Below are 20,400 nucleotides of genomic sequence, written 5' to 3'. Positions count from 1 at the left end.
CCCTCGCCCCGTCCTTGTTTGTGAATGACTGAGCATTTCACGGAAGCTGCTTTTATACCCAATCATGGTACCCACCTGTTCCCAATTAGCCTGTTCACCTGTGGGATGTTCCAAATAAGTGTTTGACGAGCATTCCTTTCAACTTTCTCAGTCTTTTTTGCCACTCGTGCCAGCTTTTTTGAAACATGCTGCAGGCATCAAATTCCAAATGTGCTAATACTTGCAAAAAAGAACAAAGTTTACCAGTTTGAACGTTAAATATATTGTCTTTGCAGTCTATTCAATTGAATATAGGTGTCATGATCCGTGGTCCGGACCATGTTTTGTGTTTTCTGTTTGTTTTGGACTCCTTTAGTTCCTGTTTGTGCACCTCCTGAGTTTGTTACCATGGCTACTTATGATTTTCATCTGCCTCTGTTGTTCGGGACGCTCACCTGTTGCTCATCAAAAGACATTATTTAAGCCTGCCTTTGCCAGTCAGTCGGTCTGGCTTCTTCGTTTGCTTCATGTTTGCGTCACACTCCTGTTAAGCAATGTTCCCTCTAATTTTTCATGTGTGTGAGCAAATGCAAAAACTCCCTGAGCATTCAGTGGAGCCCATGTGAGCAACATCAGACGTGCACACTGTGGCTACACCAGCAGCACACCTGTCCCAAACCTGACTAAATAACAAGTTCAATCTCCATCCATCCATCCATTTTCTACCACTTGTCCCTTTCGGGGTCGCAGGAGCCTATCTCAGCTGCATTCGGGCGGAAGGCGGTGTACACTCTGGACAAGTCCCCACCTCATCGCAGGGCCAACACAAATAGACAGACAACATTCTCTTATTATTATAATCAAATGACAGCAGTCATTTCCATGAGGTTATTTTCTAACATAAGTGTTTAGGCCCACTTACAATGACAATAACAACAAATATTGTTTTTCATGAACTGTGTACTTGTATTGTTTGTCTGGGTGGAGGTCCTGCTTTGGAAATAATTCGTACCCCTTTCAGACATTGCATTTAGCTCCCATTAAAACATTCACATGTTGCACAATGAGATGTAAGCAGGGGATCATGTGTACAGTCCTGCAACTTTATGTTTGTAAAAAATATATTTTTATTAGTATTTATTTAATATACTAACAGCATTTCATGATTAATAATTATAAATTTAGATTCCTAATAAATGACACTAGAATAAGCACACATTTGATTGGTAAATCATAGTGTAACGACCTGGAATGACACTTTATGTGTGGTGTTGGAGTTGTCCGACTTTTTGTGTGGCTGTAAACGCATCACTGGCTAAGTGCCATATGTGCATGTGTTGGCGCAAGTGAGAAAGAGCGAGCGGCTGCTGTTGATATAACAAAGTTGCTTTTGGTCTGGTTTGTACTGCAGAAAATCACCAGTTTTGCTAGATATCATTTTTTTTACTAATGTTTTGGTGATGTGTTTATGGCCGACAATAAAGAGTTTTGCTCAGTAAAGTGATGGATGGAATTCAATGTCCTCAAAGCGTCTCGACAGACGTTACAATATTTGAACAATGATGACGAAAACTGTTTTCTCTGTCGTGTCCGTGTGTCGAAAATTGTTATGCGCTTATTTTTTTATTTGATTTTGTGCGTGGCATAGATTTGCCGTGCGCAGGGGACGCTTGAGCAGTGCGCGATTGCACAGGCGCGCACCTTAGAGGGAACATTGGTGTTAAATAAGTTTTGCTAGTCTTTAGTCTGTGCTAAGCAGTAGCCTTAGCTTCAAGTGTGATCGGCAACTTGTTCCGTCGGATTGTTTTCTGTTTTGTACCTCGTTGAGTGTTTTTTAAGATTAAATCATGTTCCTACCGGTAAGTCCTGTCCGGAGTCGTCCGTTTGCATCCCGGGAGAACAAACCTCGCAGTAAGCCGCAACCACTCCGTGACAATAGGTTGAAAAGGATTTGGAAATCATTGTATTCTGTTTTTATTGACCATTTACACCATACTTGCCAACCTTGAGACCTCCGATTTCGGGAGGTGGGGGTGGGGGGCGTGGTTAAGATATATATATATAAAAAATACTTGACTTTCAGTGAATTCTAGCTATATATATATATATTTTATTACATATATATATATATATATATATATATATATATATATATATATATATATATATATATATATATATATATAATAAATTATTATTTATTTATATATATATATATATATATATATATATATATATATATATATATATATATATATATATATATATATAAATAAATAAAAGAAATACTTGAATTTCAGTGTTCATTTATTTACACATAAACACACACATAACACTCATCTACTAATTGTTGAGTTAAGGGTTGAATTGTCCATCCTTGTTCTATTCTCTGTCACTATTTCAGAACACACATTATACAAATATACATTATAAAATCAATAAGAAAACGGGAGCTCTAATTTGGGAGTCTGAATTAGGATCAGAAGTTCCTATATAAACATTGCGTACTCAAGTCGCCATTTTGTATTGATTACTGCAGCTGTGCACTGGATTCATTCACAAATACAAACTACAACTCACAAACACTTTAGAGTTAGGCTCCACCATCAGAATGTGTACTTAAACTTATAAAGATCACATGGATATTATTCAGTGAGTTGATTCACCAAAACTAACCTGTTATACAGGAGGAAAAAGCACACAGGACGTTTCAATTGTTCACAGACTGGTCGCGCTCATCAGAATGACAAGACACTTCCGGTCTGCAGGTGATAGCATTCAATTGGGAAGAAACGCCCTACTGCCCCCTATGTGAATACTGATAAATGTGGAATGACAGCTCCAAAAACGAATTCAAACCACAAAATAAAATAAATAAATCAACACAGAAATGTGACACATTATGGGTGGGTCACATATGCATGTACAGTAGATGGCAGTATTGTCCTGTTTAAAAGTGTCACAACATTGCTGTTTACGGCAGACGAACTGCTTTACGTAAACGAAATGCTGTTGTTGTGTGTTGTCAACACGCTGGGAGGACGTTAATGAAACTGCTGTACAATAAACCCACATAAGAAACCAAGAACTCGCCCTCGATCATTAGCTGTTTAAATTGTGGGAAAGCGGACGTGTGAACAGGTTGTCAACACGTCACATGGAGCTGGAGGGGGGCGTGGCCTCCAGCTCCGCCTGAATTTCGGGAGAATTTCGGTAGATTTTCGGGAGAAAATTTGTCCCGGGAGGTTTTCGGGAGAGGCGCTGAATTTCGGGAGTCTCCCGGAAAATCCGGGAGGGTTGGCAAGTATGATTTACACACCGTGCCAACTTCACTGGTTTTGGGGTTTGCACAAAGTACAAAGGTGTGGTTTAAATGGATCCGCACGCACATCCTTTGATTTTTCCGGGGAAAGAGTGTGGATTGTCCTGCTATAAATACAGTTTGTCCATGATCATGTTTGTAGAAGAGCCAGCACACAATAACTCAAGCTGGGTTTATGATTTTACCGCACCATCTGCTCACAAGCCACCACGTGTTACATAATGCGGCTGGAGCTTATTCAAGCACTCATTCCGAGAGAGAATTCAGAATTCTGAGCCCAGGGGGGTGAGGATTTAAACACCCACATAATCGGGAGGAAAAACGCCACTGCTAATTTTAGCCGGAGTCTAGACGCAAACGGTAGTAAGGGCGAGATTAGCGGGCCGTTCGCTTCCAAAACTCTCTTCTCCGCTCGTGAGCTCATCCTGCGGTGGTTTTTCGTGATCGACCGTCACGCAAAGGCGACATTTCTGCTGGCCTCTCTCTCCTTTTCATTTTTAATTACTTTTGACAGGATGACGAGTTTCAATCAGCGAGAGTGTGAAGGGCTGCTAATCGCTGCCGCGGGAGGAGGCCGGCGTTTGGAGCGCGTCGCCACAGAATTACCCTCAGATGACGGCGTCAGCTGTCAGGTCCATCGGTCGCTGTTTGCCCAGCTGCAACAAGCAATAAACATTTAATTGGGCAAAGGATGAGCGCATTATCTGTTTTATCAGATCCTCTAGAGCAGGGGTGTCCAGTGACGTGCGGTCACTAGAGGCAGGTGAGGCCCCGCCTCACCTGCCTCTAGTGACCGCACGTCATGGAAAGAAAAAAAATGTAAAAAGAAAAAAAAAAAATTAAATTGTTAAATGTATCCAGTGATTATACAATAAAGTTATTTTCCATTTAACTTCACCAGTTTTAGATTATTTTTATTCAAAATCGCTGAATTTTCACATTTGCCGTTCAAATACTGAGAAGAGACGGTGCGGTGATCAGCAGCCAGTTGAGGCACGTCACTCAGTGCCTCAACATGGATTGCGGACTCGGCTAACTGCTGGCCTGCTGTGCAGTGAGACCCTATTGCTATATGAATTATATTATACATTTCCATAGTTTAGTTAGCTGAGGTATATAATGTACAGTGTATTTTGTCAACAACTCTATGTGTGTAAAGTATTTCTTGTGCTGAGCGATCATAAAACTGCTGCGAAGACGCACTGTGTGAGGCTCGCGTAACCCCGCCTCCTGGTGCTGGTTAAGGCACCTTCGCCGCAGACTGCACCCCCCGAAGAGAGCGCCACACCAACCTAAAGCCCACACCCAAACCCTCCACGTGCAAGACCGAATCCACCCAAAAAAAAGTCACTTAACAAGAAGCCAAAAAGTGCAAAAACAACATTGCTCGCGCCGGAGGAGCCGTGAACGACTTCAAGGACACAACATTAGGTACACCTGCAGACTGCAGCACGGATTTCATATTTCATTCATTCACAACTCCTCCAACACGAACACCACTGTTCCCGCACTTATAAGTAAAGGTAAGACCATAATAACGTTTTTTTTTATTAAATGTGCTTTTTTGTGTGCTACAGTTTGTATGTGTAAAGTTAAAGTTAAGTTAAAGCAGGGGCGTCACTAGCTTTTAAGGACAGGGGGGGCTTTGCCCCCAGGAGATGCACAGGATGCGAGCGAATGTTACGCACGAGCACAAAACTTCACAAACGGCTAACAAAGACTTAGAAATTATTCATTGTTATTATTATTATTTTTTTTAAATGCATGGGACAAAATGAAATGCTCCCCGGGACGATGGCTTTTAACCATATATTTTCTTTTTATGTATTTATTCATTTTACATTTTATATTAAATGTCTTGGTTTTTCCTCCCTCTGAAAATCCTATTAAATGTTTAACAAGCCATCCTATAATAATAAAACAGCTATTAATGTAACAATACAATAGCACAAATATATTTAATGATGTTTTTTTCATTATTTTAACAATAGGCTTATGTATATTACTTTATATAGATTCTACAAGAAACACAAAACTTAAAAAATAAATGATTTACAATTGCACACACAAGGTTTTGTGCAGCTTCACTCATTGTAAAGGAAGATAATGTGCTTCGTACACCTGCAGGACCGCAAGCAAGGTCGCAGAGAAAATGCGGGCTGGAATTTGAGTGATGTGGGCATTTTCTATATGAACAAGTGGAATGGATTGGATACCGACGCACGAAAGGGGCTCTCTACCTTACGCTACGAAGTGAGGGGAAACTGAGTGAATAATAACAGGTTATATGATTATTTATTTAAACTCATATTTGGGCCACTTTATAATGAATATGTCGGCATTTATTTGTAAAAAAACAAACAAAAAACACCAAATTATTTAGGGGGGCTTAAGAATATTTTAGGGGGGCTTGAGCAGTGCACTCTTAAACGCACGCCGAGAAGCGAGGGAAAAATTGGGTTAAACCAAGCGCTTGAATCCGTTTACTCCGTGTAGCTTGTCCACCATGATTATCAAGCCAAACGACGATAGTGCGCATGCCTCTGACTTTGTGTTGCCTAAAAGGCATTAATAAATGACGGTTTTTCGGTACTAAAAATTTCTTATTTATGGGCTTTCTGCTTTTAATAAGGGACAAACCAGCCAACGAAACCCTATTGTATCTTATAACGTTAGACAGGTCTTGATGGTGGCTACCGCGCTATTTTATTTTTGGAACATTTTGTGTTACCATGGCGACACTATTAGGAGAAAAGCCCCTTAATGGCCCCATTGATTAGGTACGCCACCTTTATAATGGGCTTTATGCTAGCTTTTCTGGCAAAATTAATTTGTTTAAACCTAAAAACCATGGCTTTTGATACAATCTTAGAAGTATAATAATAATTAATAATAATAATAATAATAATAATATATTTTATTTGTAAAAAGCACTTTACATTGAGTAAACAACTTCAAAGTGCTACAGTGTATTAAAAAAAATTAAAATAAATTAAAAAAATTAAATAAATAAAAAACTAGAACAGCCAAATAGCTAGAACTAGTATGCATATTAAAAAAAAAAGTTTTTTTTAAAAAGAAGGGTTTTTAAGCATTTTTTAAAAGCATCCACAGTCTGTGGTGCCCTCAGTTGGTCAGGGAGAGCGTTCTAAAGACATTGTTCTTAGCTTTGTTCTCGGAGGTTGGAGGAGGTTAGCCTGTCCGGAGCGGAGGTGCCGTGTGGAGGATTTGGGGGTGAGTAGTTCTTTGAGGTAGAGGGGGGGCATTTTCATGGCATGGAGGCACTGGTGGGTTAGTAGGGAGACTTTGTATTCAAACCTGAGTGGAACAGGAAGCCAGTGAAGGGATTTGAGAATTGGTGTGATATGGTCATATTTCCGCACTCTCATCAGGATCCTAGCAGCACTATGTACCTGAGAATCGATTCCGGTACTCAAACGCACCAAATTTTGGTATGTTTGTGTGTGTTAACAGATATTAATTGTTTTTGATAATAAAATTAGATTTTATTCAAAAATTATAACTCCTGTCTAGTTGTTATATCTTGTTTTGATGATAACATTTTTGAGTCTTGATTACAGTTGCAAGTCCAAGAAGTTAGATATAGTTTATGGTGTGTTGACTGGTCTTTTGTTGCACCCTAAAAAGTGTTAATACTGCAAGTATTGCATTCATTAAGCACTCGCTGTTTGATTGTAACGTGCATCTTAGTTGTAGTTTTCATTTCAAAATTTGGAGATGTTGAACTCGCCATGTAAAATCGCTAATGCTAATCTGTAGCATGTCAATAGCAAAGCCAATGTGTATTGGCGTCAAGCAGGCAGACTTTTTGGGAAATTTGAGCCTTACTTTACGTACGTTGGAGCGTATTTTGAGCGCTCTCAGTGCTGCTATAGTGATCGCCAAGTGCCAAAGTCCTCGCAAATGAGTTGATAGCGTGTAGCTTTTAGCTCATTGGTTAGTACTGTATTATGTACTATGTACTCGTACGAGTACTCAAAAAGTGGGAATATGTGGACCCGTATTCAAAAATACGTAACTCGTTGGCAAAATATTGGGAATTCTTACCGCTACTGGTCTGGTCCCGAGGAAGTTTAGGTCTGTGTTTTCCCCAAACAAGTAACCTTCCGGGTGGGTGGAGTCAAACTTTTCTCCGCCCATGATGAAGTGGCTGGCAAAATAACTTCCTGCAGACCGAGACAATCACAAGACGAGTTAGAAAGACAGCAGATATGTCCTAAAATAAATGAATAAAATCAATAAAAAAATAACATTTAAATATTTTTTTAAATAATTTATAAATCACTAAAACATTTTTTTTTTATAAAGAGGAGATATGTCCTCCACCTCCCGTGTGTTCCTCAAAAAAAAAGTTTTTAAAGAGAGCAGATAAGTCCTAAAAAATGTATAAAATAAATAAAAAAGAACATTTAAATATTTAAAACAAATAACTTATAAAAATATATATATTTTATGTAATTTATAAATATTAAAAAATGTTTTTTATTAATAACTAAAAAATATATTTAAAAAAAAAAGAGAAGATATGTCCACCACCGTGGCAACAACAATCCCTCCCTTGTGTTCCTCAAATGTATTTATTTTTTTCAAATGTTTTTTTAAGAGAGCAGATATGTCCTAAAAAAAAACAAAAAAAAACATTTAAAAATTTTTTTTAAATTATTTATAAATAACAAAAAATATTTTATGTAATTTATCAATATTTAAAATAATAATTTATCAATAACTAAAAAAATTTTTTTTTAAAGAGAGAAGATATGTCCTCCACCGCGGCAACCGTGTTCCTCAAAAAAAAAAAAAAGAAGTTATTTTTAAAGAAAGCAGATAAGTCCTAAAAAAAAGTTTATAAAATAAATAACAAATAACATTTAATATTTGATCAAAAATAATTTATGTAATTTATAAATATTTTTTTTAATTATTTATGAATAACTCAAAAATATGTTTTTTTAGAAGAGAGAAGATATGTCTTCCACTGTGGCAACCGTGTTCCTCAAACAAAATTAAAAAAATTAAATGTTTTTTTTTTAAGAAAGCAGATATGTCCTAAAAAAATTGTAGAATGAATAAAAAAGAACATTTAAATATTTAAAACAAACAATTTATAAATTAAAAAAAAATATTTTATGTAATGTATAAATATCTAAAAACAATTTTTTAAAAAGAGAAGATATGTCCACCACCAACAATCCCTCCTTTGTGTTTTCAAATGTTTTTTTTAAGAGAGCAGATATGTCCTAAAAAATAAAATACAAATAAAAATAAAAAATAACATTTAAATATTTGTACAAATTATTTATAAATTACTAAAAATATTTTATGTAATTTATCAATATTTAAAATAATAATTTATCAATAACTAAAAAATGTTTTTTTAAAGAGAGAAGATATGTCCACCAACAATCCCTCCTTTGTGTTTTCAAATGTTTTTTTTAAGAGAGCAGATATGTGCTAAAAAAAATAAAATAAAATAAAATATATAACATTTAAATATTTGTACAAATTATTTATAAATTACTAAAAATAGTTTATGTAATTTGTCAATATTTAAAATAATAATTTATCAATAATTAAAAAATGTTTTTTAAAGAGAGAAGATATGTCGTCCACCAATCGTGTTCCTCGAAAAAAAAAAAAAAATGTTTTTTTTTTAGAAAGCAGATAAGTCCTAAAATTTTTTTATAAAATAAATAACAAATAACATTGAAATAGCCCTGCGATGAGGTAGCGACTTGTCCAGGGTGTACCCCGCCTTCCGCCCGATTGTAGCTGAGACAGGCTCCAGCGCCCCCCACAACCCCGAAGCGGTAGAAAATGGATGGATGGAACATTGAAATATTTGATAAAAAATAATTTCTAAATGACAAAAAAAAATGTATGTAATTCATAAATATTTTTTTTAATTATTTATAAATAACTCAAAAATATGGTTTTTTTTAGAAAAATGTCCTCCACCGTGGCAACCGTGTTCCTCCAAAAATATTTAAAAAATATATATATTTTTTTTTTAAAGAAAGCAGATACGTTCTAAAAAATTTTTATAAAATAAATAAAAAAGAACATTTAAATATTTAAAACAAATAACTTATAAATTTAAAAAAATTAATTTAATTTATAAATATATATATAAAAAAAAAGTATAAATAACTAAAAAATATATTTAAAAAAAAAGAGAAGATATGTCCACCACCGTGGCAACAACAATCCCTCCCTTGTGTTCCTCAAAAACAGATGACATCATGACCTCCTTGGTGGAGGTATTAACCTCAATCATCCCAGGCGGATGACGACTCCATTCCTGCGGTCATTAAATATGATAGATGTGTGCCTGAAAGCCGGGAATTACAGGAAATGATGGGGACGGGTTATTAATATTCCAGGAAGACAAATGAAACCGGGTCATTGTTGGTGTGCAACGTTCCCATCTATAAGACCACGACTAAATATACGTTGTGTCTTTTAATCACATGGACGGTTGACGACTTAAGACTGTAATTGTAGTCCCGGGCCTTAAAAATACATTTTTGGCAGGATGTGGGAGGCGGGGGTCGTATGGCTGAGATGTTCCGCCCAAAAACGACAATACACTAAAAGAATGACATCCTTTCAGGGACAGAGAAAATCTTTCATATTAGATCTCACTAACAGGAACCGGGCCTGACCCATCAATTCCACTCACTCCTGTGAGGTTGACAAACTCATACAAACGAAGCCAAAATGAACATTTAACCATGAAAATGTATCGCGTGATTGTTTCCTTGTCATTAGGGCTGTGAATCTTTGGGCATTTAACAATTTCAACGATTCAGAATCGATTGTCGATTCAACACGTCTCCGCTCGGGATGGTTTCCTGCTGACCCCACTATGGACTGGACTCTTACTATTATGTTAGATCCACTATGGACTGGACTCTTACTATTATGTTGGATCCACTATGGACTGGACTCTCACACTATTATGTTAGATCCACTATGGACTGGACTCCCACAATTATGTTAGATCCACTATGAACTGGACTCTCACTATTATGTTAGATCCACTATGGACTGGACTCTCACTATTATGTTAGATCCACTATGGACTGGACTCTCACACTATTATGTTAGATCCACTATGGACTGGACTCTCACTATTATGTTGGATCCACTATGGACTGGACTCTCACACTATTATGTTAAATCCACTATGGACTGGACTCTCACTATTATGTTAGATCCACTATGGACTGGACTCTCACTATTATGTTAGATCCACTATGGACTGGACTCTCACTATTATGTTAGATCCACTATGGACTGGACTCTTACTATTATGTTAGATCCACTATGGACTGGACTCTCACTATTATGTTGGATCCACTATGGACTGGACTCTCACACTATTATGTTAGATCCACTATGGACTGGACTCTCACTATTATGTTAGATCCACTATGGACTGGACTCTCACACTATTATGTTAGATCCACTATGGACTGGACTCTCACTATTATGTTAGATCCACTATGGACTGGACTCTCACTATTATGTTAGATCCACTATGGACTGGACTCTCACTATTATGTTAGATCCACTATGGACTGGACTCTCACTATTATGTTAGATCCACTATGGACTGGACTCTCACACTATTATGTTAGATCCACTATGGACTGGACTCTCACTATTATGTTAGATCCACTATGGACTGGACTCTCACACTATTATGTTAGATCCACTATGGACTGGACTCTCACTATTATGTTAGATCCACTATGGACTGGACTCTCACTATTATGTTAGATCCCCTATGGACTGGACTCTCACTATTATGTTAGATCCACTATGGACTGGACTCTTACTATTATGTTAGATCCACTATGGACTGGACTCTCACACTATTATGTTAGATCCACTATGGACTGGACTCTCACTATTATGTTAGATCCACTATGGACTGGACTCTCACACTATTATGTTAGATCCACTATGGACTGGACTCTCACTATTATGTTAGATCCACTATGGACTGGACTCTCACACTATTATGTTAGATCCACTATGAACTGAACTCTTACTATTATGTTAGATCCACTATGGACTGGACTCTTACTATTATGTTGGATCCACTATGGATTGGACTCTCACACTATTATGTTAGATCCACTATGGACTGGACTCTCATACTATTATGTTAGATCCACTATGGACTGGACTCTCACTATTATGTTAGATCCACTATGGACTGGACTCTCACTATTATGTTAGATCCACTATGGACTGGACTCTTACTATTATGTTAGATCCACTATGGACTGGACTCTTACTATTATGTTAGATCCACTATGGACTGGACTCTCACTATTATGTTGGATCCACTATGGACTGGACTCTCACACTATTATGTTAGATCCACTATGGACTGGACTCTCATACTATTATGTTAGATCCACTATGGACTGGACTCTCACTATTATGTTAGATCCACTATGGACTGGACTCTCACTATTATGTTAGATCCACTATGGACTGGACTCTCACACTATTATGTTAGATCCACTATGGACTGGACTCTCACTATTATGTTAGATCCACTATGGACTGGACTCTCACTATTATGTTAGATCCACTATGGACTGGACTCTCACACTATTATGTTAGATCCACTATGGACTGGACTCTCACTATTATGTTAGATCCACTATGGACTGGACTCTCACTATTATGTTAGATCCACTATGGACTGGACTCTCACACTATTATGTTAGATCCACTATGGAATGGACTCTTACTATTATGTTAGATCCACTATGGACTGGACTCTCACACTATCATGTTAGATCCACTATGGACTGGACTCTTACTATTATGTTAGATCCACTATGGACTGGACTCTCACACTATTATGTTAGATCCACTATGGACTGGACTCTTACTATTATGTTAGATCCACTATGGACTGGACTCTCACAATATTATGTCAGACCCACTCGACATCCATTGCATTCGGTCTCCGCTAGAGGGGGGGGGGGGGGGGGGGGGGGGTTACCCACATATGCGGTCCTCTCCAAGGTTTCTCATATAGTCATTCACATCGACATCCCGCTGGGGTGAGTTTTTCCTTGTCCTAATGTGGGCTCTGTACCGAGGATGTCGTTGTGGCTTGTGCAGCCCTTTGAGACACTTGTGATTTAGGGCTATATAAATAAACATTGATTGATTGATTGAACACGAATTTCGATTCAAACCAATTCTCGCAATGTATTATTTTGTGTATACATCTAAAAAACCTTAAATAAATATAAATATATATATAAATATGTATGTATATATTAAAAAAAAAATATATATATATATATATGTATTTATATATTAAAAATATATTTTTTTTAATACGTATATATATAAATACACATACATAAAAATGTGGTTATATATGTTTTTAGTAAATAGATAAATATATGCATTTATATGTATATGTATATTTTTTAAGTAAATATATTATATTATATTATATATAATATATATTATTATATATAATATATATTAGATTATATTATATATTTTTTAAATATATATAAATACATATATATAAATATACTATATGTAAATTTTTATACATATATATATATATACATACATATATATATATATATATATATATATATATATATATATATATATATATATATATATATATATATATATATATATATATATATTTTAAAAAAAGAATCAGCCTTATTTGCCGGGTAGGAATTTGACTAGACTGTGCCTTCTTTGTTCAGTGGAAACAATAAATAATAACGATGAACTAAAAATACAAACAACTACTTCAATAACTAATATGTGCGAGGCTGATAAATAATATAAAACCTATATTCAATTGAATAGACTGCAAAGACAAAATATTTAACTTAAAATACTCAAAAAATATATATAAACACATATTTATGTATATGTATTTATATATATTTTTTTTAAAATATATATAAATACATATATATAAATATACTATGTATATATATATATATATATATATATATACATATGTATTTATATATTCATTATTTTTTAAATATATATAAATACATATATATAAATATACTATATATATATATATATATATATATATATATATATAGATATATATATAGTATATTTATATGTATGTATTTATATATATTTAAAAAAAATTAATATATATAAATACATATACATAAATATGTGGTTATGTATTTATTTAGTATTTTAAGTTAAATATCTTGTCTTTGCAGTCTATTCAATTGAATATAGGTTTTATATTATTTATCAGCCTCGCACATATTACTTATTGAAGTAGTTGTTTGTATTTTTAGTTCATCGTTATTATTTATTGTTTCCACTGAACAAAGAAGGCACAGTCTAGTCAAATTCCGACCCGGCAAATAAGGCTGATTCTGATATGCGTGATAAGAAGTAGGGTAAAAGTCGGGGTTTTTGAAAGGTGTGGGCCCCAGAATAAATTACAGCAGCTGAGTAGCCCAGTCCTACTTGATGACTCGGTTCTTTTGCCGGCAGACTGGTGCAGTGCGTGACCATGCAACTCAGCACAAGTCCACACTAAGACTGTAGTGTGTATTTGTGCAAATATAAACATTAGGCGGAGCAGGAGACACAATGCAAGAGCTGGGTGACAATAAACTAGTGATGTGACGGTTGTGAACGAATCCAGCCTTTTGAACGGCTCTTTTAAGTTAAGTAAATGACTGGTGACTGGACTAGAAATGAGTCAGTCAGAAAAAAAAACAGCGGGATTTGTATTCACTTTTTTTAAAATCTATTAATTATTATTTTTATTTATTTGCTTGTTTGTATTTGCATTTTTGTCATATTTTTCATATTTGTGTGAAAGCCCAATCATGCAACAAAAAAATCATCTATTTATTATTATCCACAGCCCCACAGTTTTCAACCGATCGGAACCGTTCGAGTATCAAAACGTTTGGTTGACGGGGGAATTGTGAGCTCCCCAAAAATAAAAATACAAATAACACGGATTACCCAGAATTCCCAGTTTTCCGGGACATTTTCCCTATTGAAAATGAATGGGCCAACATTAAAAGATTTCTTACCCGATTCAAACCGTTCCACCATCCACACACTCCACTCACCTCGGACAATCAAACTACCATTTTCCAAGTTCAAAGAAATTCCGGGAATTCCAGGAATTCCCGGTTTTCCAAAGACCTTTTCTTGGAAAGTTTTCACAGTCCACATTTTTTTCAACCATTTTTGAGTATTCCACCTTCAAAACATTCCTCTTAGTTCAGACAACAGAAGCTCCTATTTGTTTCGTACAAATTCCCCGGTTTTCTCAAAATTCCAGGAATTCCGAAATACCCATTCTCAATTCAAACTGTTACTACGTCAAAATTTGTCAACCGATTCCAAAAATTCCAACACCAACCAATTCATATCATCTAGGACAATTGTGCTCGTGTCAATATTTTCAAAAATTTCAGGTTTTCCCGAAGTTCCCAAATTTCCACGAAAATCCCATTCAAATAGTTCTACAATGCCCCATGTTATCAAAATTTTGCGGCATTTTTAAACCCGATTCTTCTGATACATCCAATGCAAAACATGTTTTCCATTTCCCAAAATTCACAGTTTTCCAGGAATTTCCCCTTATTGTAAAAGAATGGGCAATATACCTCTACATATTCCACGTTTGTGATCCGATTCGAACTGTTCCAACATCCAGGAATTCCCAGAATTCCTGGTTTTCCAAAGCCCTATTTTACCTTTTATTGGAAAGTTTTCACAGTCCACATTTTTTAACTTTTTGACCACCTTCAAAACCTTCCTCTTAGTTGGGACAACAAAAGCTCCTATTTTTTTCCTACAAATTCCCGGTTTTCCCGAAATTCCAGGAATTCCGAAACAACATTTTTCAACCTATTCCAAAAATTCAGACACCAACCCATTCATATCATCTTGGACAATTGTGCTCGTATCAATATTTTCAAAAATTCTCAGTTTTCCATAAATTCACAAATTTCCACCAAAATCCCATTCAAATGAATGGACGTGTTCGTAGTTCTACAATGCCCTATATTCTCTAAATTTTGCGGTATTTTTAAACCCGATTCTGACCTTTCAACCATTCACTCACACTACTCTTCCGATACGTCCAACGCAAAACATGTTTTCCCTTTCCCCAAATTCTCGGTTTTCCAGGAATTTCCCCTCATTGTAAATGAATGGGCAATACACTTCTACATATTCCACATTTGTGATCCGATTCGAACTGTTCCAACATCCACACACTCCACTCACCTCGGACAATCAAACTACCATTTTCCAAGTTCAAAAAAAATTCCAGGAATTCCCAGAATTCCCAGTTTTCCAAAGCCCTTATTTACCTCTTCTTGGAAAGTTTTCACAATCCACATTTTTTCAACCGTTTTTAAATATTCCACCTTCAAAACATTCCTCTTAGTTGAGACAACAGAAGCTCCTATTTTTTTTGTACAAATTCCCGGTTTTCCCGAAATTCCAGGAATTCCGAAATACCCATTCTTAATTCAAACTGTTAATACGTCAATATTTTTCAACCAATTCCAACACCAACCTATTCATATCATCTTGGACAATTGTGCTTGTATCAATATTTTGAAAAATTCCAGGTTTTCCCAAAATTCCCAAATTTCCACAAAAATCCCATTCAAATGAATGGACGTGTTCATAGTTCTACAATGCCCAATGTTCTCAAAATTTTGCGGCATTTTTAAACCCAATTCCCGCCTTTCAACCATCCACCCACACTCCTCTTCCGAGATATCCACCGCAAAACATGTTTTCCTTTTCCTCAAATTCCCGGTTTTCCTGGAATTTTCTCCCCATTGACAATGAATGGGGATTATACAATCTACTGCATATCCCCCATTTCTCTACCGATTTGAACCGTTCCAACATCCACACACTCCATTCACCCTGGACATTTAGACAGTATGTTTCCCGGTTACCCAGAATTACCAGGAATGTCCCCCCATTGAATGGGCAGTATGCATATTTCTACATATTCCAAATTTGTCATAAATTCGAACTGTTCCAACATCCACACACTCCACTCACCTCAGACAATCAAACTACCATTTTCCAAATTAAAAAAAATTCCAGGAATTCTCAGAATTCCCGGTTTTCCAAAGCCCTATTCGACCTTTTTTTGGAAATTTTTCACAGTCCACATTTTCTAACAGTTTTTGACTATTCCACCTTCTAAAAAAACATTCCTCTTAGTTCCGACGACAAATGCTACTATTATTTTTCGTACAAATTCCCGGTTTTCCCCAAATTCCAGGAATAACGAAATCACAATCAATATTTCCGAATAATTTCCACCAGCAGAGTAATATTAGTTAACATTTCAAATAGAGATGTCCGATAATATCGGCCTGCTGATATTATCGGCCGATAAATGCTTTAAAATGTAATATCGGAAATTATCGGTATCGTTTTTTTTAAATTATTGGTATCGGGTTTTTTTGGGGTTTTTTTTTTTATTAAATCAACATAAAAAACACAAGATACACTTACAATTAGTGCACCAACCCAAAAAAAACCTCCCTCCCCCATTTACACTCATTCACACAAAAGGGTTGTTTCTTTCTGTTATTAATATTCTGGTTCCTACATTATATATCAATATATATCAATACAGGTCCACTAATAGTACTAACCTTTAACAGTTAATTTTACTCATTTTCATTAATTACTAGTTTCTATGTAACTGTTTTTATATTGTTTTACTTTCTTTTTTATTCAAGAAAATGTTTTTAATTTATTTATCTTATGTTATTAAAAATTTTTTTTTTTTAAAAGGACCTTATCTTCACCATACCTGGTTGTCCAAATTAAGCATAATAATGTGTTAATTCCACAACCGTATATATCGGTATCAGTTGTCGGTATCGGTAATTAAGAGTTGGACAATATCGGAATATCGGATATCGGCAAAAAAGCCATTATTGTCATGTCTGTGTAATCATGTTTTGTTTTAAGTCATGTTTTGTTTAGTTTCTGGCTTTTCACTCCCTTGTCTTGTTTGCATGATTACCCATTAGTTTCACCTGTTCCACGTTTGGACTCATTGTGCACTCTTGTTTGTCACCATAGCAACCATTAGTTTTCACCTGTCACGTCACGCACCTGTTTCACGTTTTGAGTCACGCACCTGCTTTCACTAATCATGTCCATAGTATTTAAGTTAATTCATTTTCTGTTCGTCCTGACGACAACCCCGCATTTATGCTCCTGCACACTCTCCACACCCTGATGACCCTTGCTACTCTTTTTTTCATGCCGGTTCCATGCCAAGTAAGTTTTTGTTTATTAAGCCACAGTTAGTGTTTTGTTTAATTGTTCATAGTTTCTGCCAATGTGCAAGTTTTGTGTTTATAGTCTAGTTTTGTACCTCCGCCCCTGTGCGCGCTTTTCGTTTATTCCTTTTTTGATAGTTTAAATAAATCATGTACCCACCTTCAAGCCTTGACCAGTCCAGTTCATTTGCACCACGGGAGAACAAACCAAGCCATAGTCCAAGTCTTGACAATTATCGGACATCCCTAATTTCAAACATTTCTGATCTGCATATTATCTTACAACTGTTACCAATGATTTTTCCTTGATTTAATTTTTTTTAAAAACAGATGTTAAAAAAATAACGGTTATTTCAAAGGAACGGCACCTCAAGATCTGTCTCCCTTCAAAGAGCCATACATCCCATCTCTACAAGTTATTCCTTTAATAACATGTTGATGAATGTGGAAACAAAGTGTGTTTCTCACATTTCTGCTGGTGCCAATCAAAAGGGAACAACTCACGACAACCTCTTAAATAGATCTGATCCGATTGTGCAGATTTTGTTCAATTCCGTAGCCAGGGAGTGCATGAAGTAAATGACCAGTCGAGTAAAACCAAGTAAATGATCAATCATATCACATGAGGGCTTTATGATCACCTGGTGACAATGACAACCCTTCTCACAATGTTTAAATACCCTGAAGGAATGACCTTATATTATAGTTATTGTACTTTTTTTTTTGATTGTTAAACTTTCTAAACACCATTATAGTCATTCCGGTGTTCCAGGTGCCTAATGAGGTTTGAGGCATGTTTGCGGAACATTTGGTGCAAATAACTCGCAAAATCTCTTCCTCTAAAACAGGGACGTAGTCTCCAACGTTGACGCCATGATTGTTTACGACAGGAGTAAAGGAAAAAAGGAGTGGTTGATTTGCTCGCCAAACCTAAAAAAGGTACCCAGCAGGGACAAGACATTGAAACAACGTTGAGAACTTGTTGAATTACGTCCTGACGTTGAGCAACTGAAACATAACGTTGAAACAACATGCTTTTTGACAACGTTTAAATAATGTTGGGTTCTGACGTTGATTTGACCATTGAATGTTGGTCATTTTCCCAACCAATATCCTACAACACAAATACAACGTTGAAACAACATGCTTTTTGATGACGTTTAATCAATGTCAGGCTGTGACGTTGATTTGGCCATTGAATTTTGGTAATTTCCCAACCAATATCCTACAATTTAAACATAACGTTGAAACATGTTTTTGACGGCGTTTAATCAATGTTGGGTTCTAACGTTGATTTGACCTTTGCATTTTGGTCATTTCCCAGCCAATATTCTACAACACAAATACAACGTTGAAACAACATACTATTTCACAACATTTAATCAATGTTGGGTTCCAACGTTGATTGGACCATTGAATTTTGGTCATTTCCCAGCCAATATTCGACAACACAAATACAACGTTGAAACAACATACCGGTACTATTTCACAACATTTAATCAATGTTGGGTTCCAACGTTGATTGGATCATTGAATTTTGGTCATTTCCCCAACCAATATTGGACAACACAAATACAACGTTGAAACAACATGCTTTTTGACGACGTTTAATCAATGTTGGGTTCCAACGTTGATTGGATCATTGAATTTTGGTCATTTCCCCAACCAATATACTACAACACAAATACAACGTTGAAACAACATGCTTTTTGACGACGTTTAATCAATGTCAGGTTGTGACGTTGATTTGACCGTTGAATTTTGGTCATTTTTCCAACCAATATTCTACAACATAAACACAACGTTGGAACAACATGCTTTTTGACGACGTTTAATCAATGTTGGGTTCTGACGTTGATTTGACCATTAAATGTTGGTCATTTTTCCAACCAATATTCTACAACATAAATACAACATTGAAACAACATGCTTTTTGATGATGTTTAATCAATGTCAGGCTGTGACGTTGATTTGACCGTTGAATTTTGGTCATTTCCCAACCAATATCCTACAATTTAAACATAACGTTGAAACATGTTTTTGACGACGTTTAATCAATGTTGGGTTCTAACGTTGATTTGACCATTGAATTTTGGTCATTTCCCAACCAATATTCGACAACACAAATACAACGTTGAAACAACATACTATTTCACAACATTTAATCAATGTTGGGTTCCAACGTTGATTGGATCATTGAATTTTGGTAATTTCCCCAACCAATATACTACTACACAAATACAACGTTGAAACAACATGCTTTTTGACGACGTTTAATCAAGGTTGGGTTCTGACGTTGATTTGACCATTTAATTTTGGTCATTTCCCAACCAATATCCTACAATTTAAATACAACGTTGAAAAAACATGCTTTTTGACGACGTTTAATCAACGTCAGGTTCAAACGTTGATTTGACCATTGAATTTTGGTCATTTCCCAGCCAATATTCGACAACACAAATACAACGTTGAAACAACATGCTTTTTGACGACATTTAATCAATGTCAGGTTGTGACGTTGATTTGACCGTTGAAATTAGGTAATTTCCCAACCAATATTCTACAACACAAATACAACGTTGAAAAAACATGCTTTTTGACGACGTTTAATCAACGTCTGTTCTGACCTTGATTTGACCATTGAATTTTGGTCAGTTTCCCAACCAATATTCTACAACACAAATACAACGTTGAAAAAACATGCGTTTTGACCACCTTTAATCAAGGTTGGATTCT

At 35.7% G+C, this 20,400-nt stretch overlaps 1 protein-coding gene across 4 annotated transcripts in view; it reads right to left on the bottom strand.

Moving 5' to 3' along the window:
• rnf157 (ring finger protein 157) overlaps positions 1–20,400 on the bottom strand; it is a 104,231-nt gene that overhangs the window by 80,899 nt on the left and 2,932 nt on the right. For all 4 annotated transcript variants that reach the window (XM_061931713.2, XM_061931715.2, XM_061931714.2 and 1 more), the window contains exon 2: positions 7,370–7,488. In XM_061931713.2, coding sequence (XP_061787697.1) covers positions 7,370–7,488 — 119 coding nt within the window. The remainder of the gene's footprint in view (positions 1–7,369; positions 7,489–20,400) is intronic.

This window comes from Nerophis lumbriciformis, linkage group LG39, assembly GCF_033978685.3.
Source record: "Nerophis lumbriciformis linkage group LG39, RoL_Nlum_v2.1, whole genome shotgun sequence".
In the NCBI taxonomy this organism is placed as follows: domain Eukaryota; kingdom Metazoa; phylum Chordata; class Actinopteri; order Syngnathiformes; family Syngnathidae; genus Nerophis; species Nerophis lumbriciformis.
This window is presented reverse-complemented; position numbering and strand designations above follow the sequence as displayed.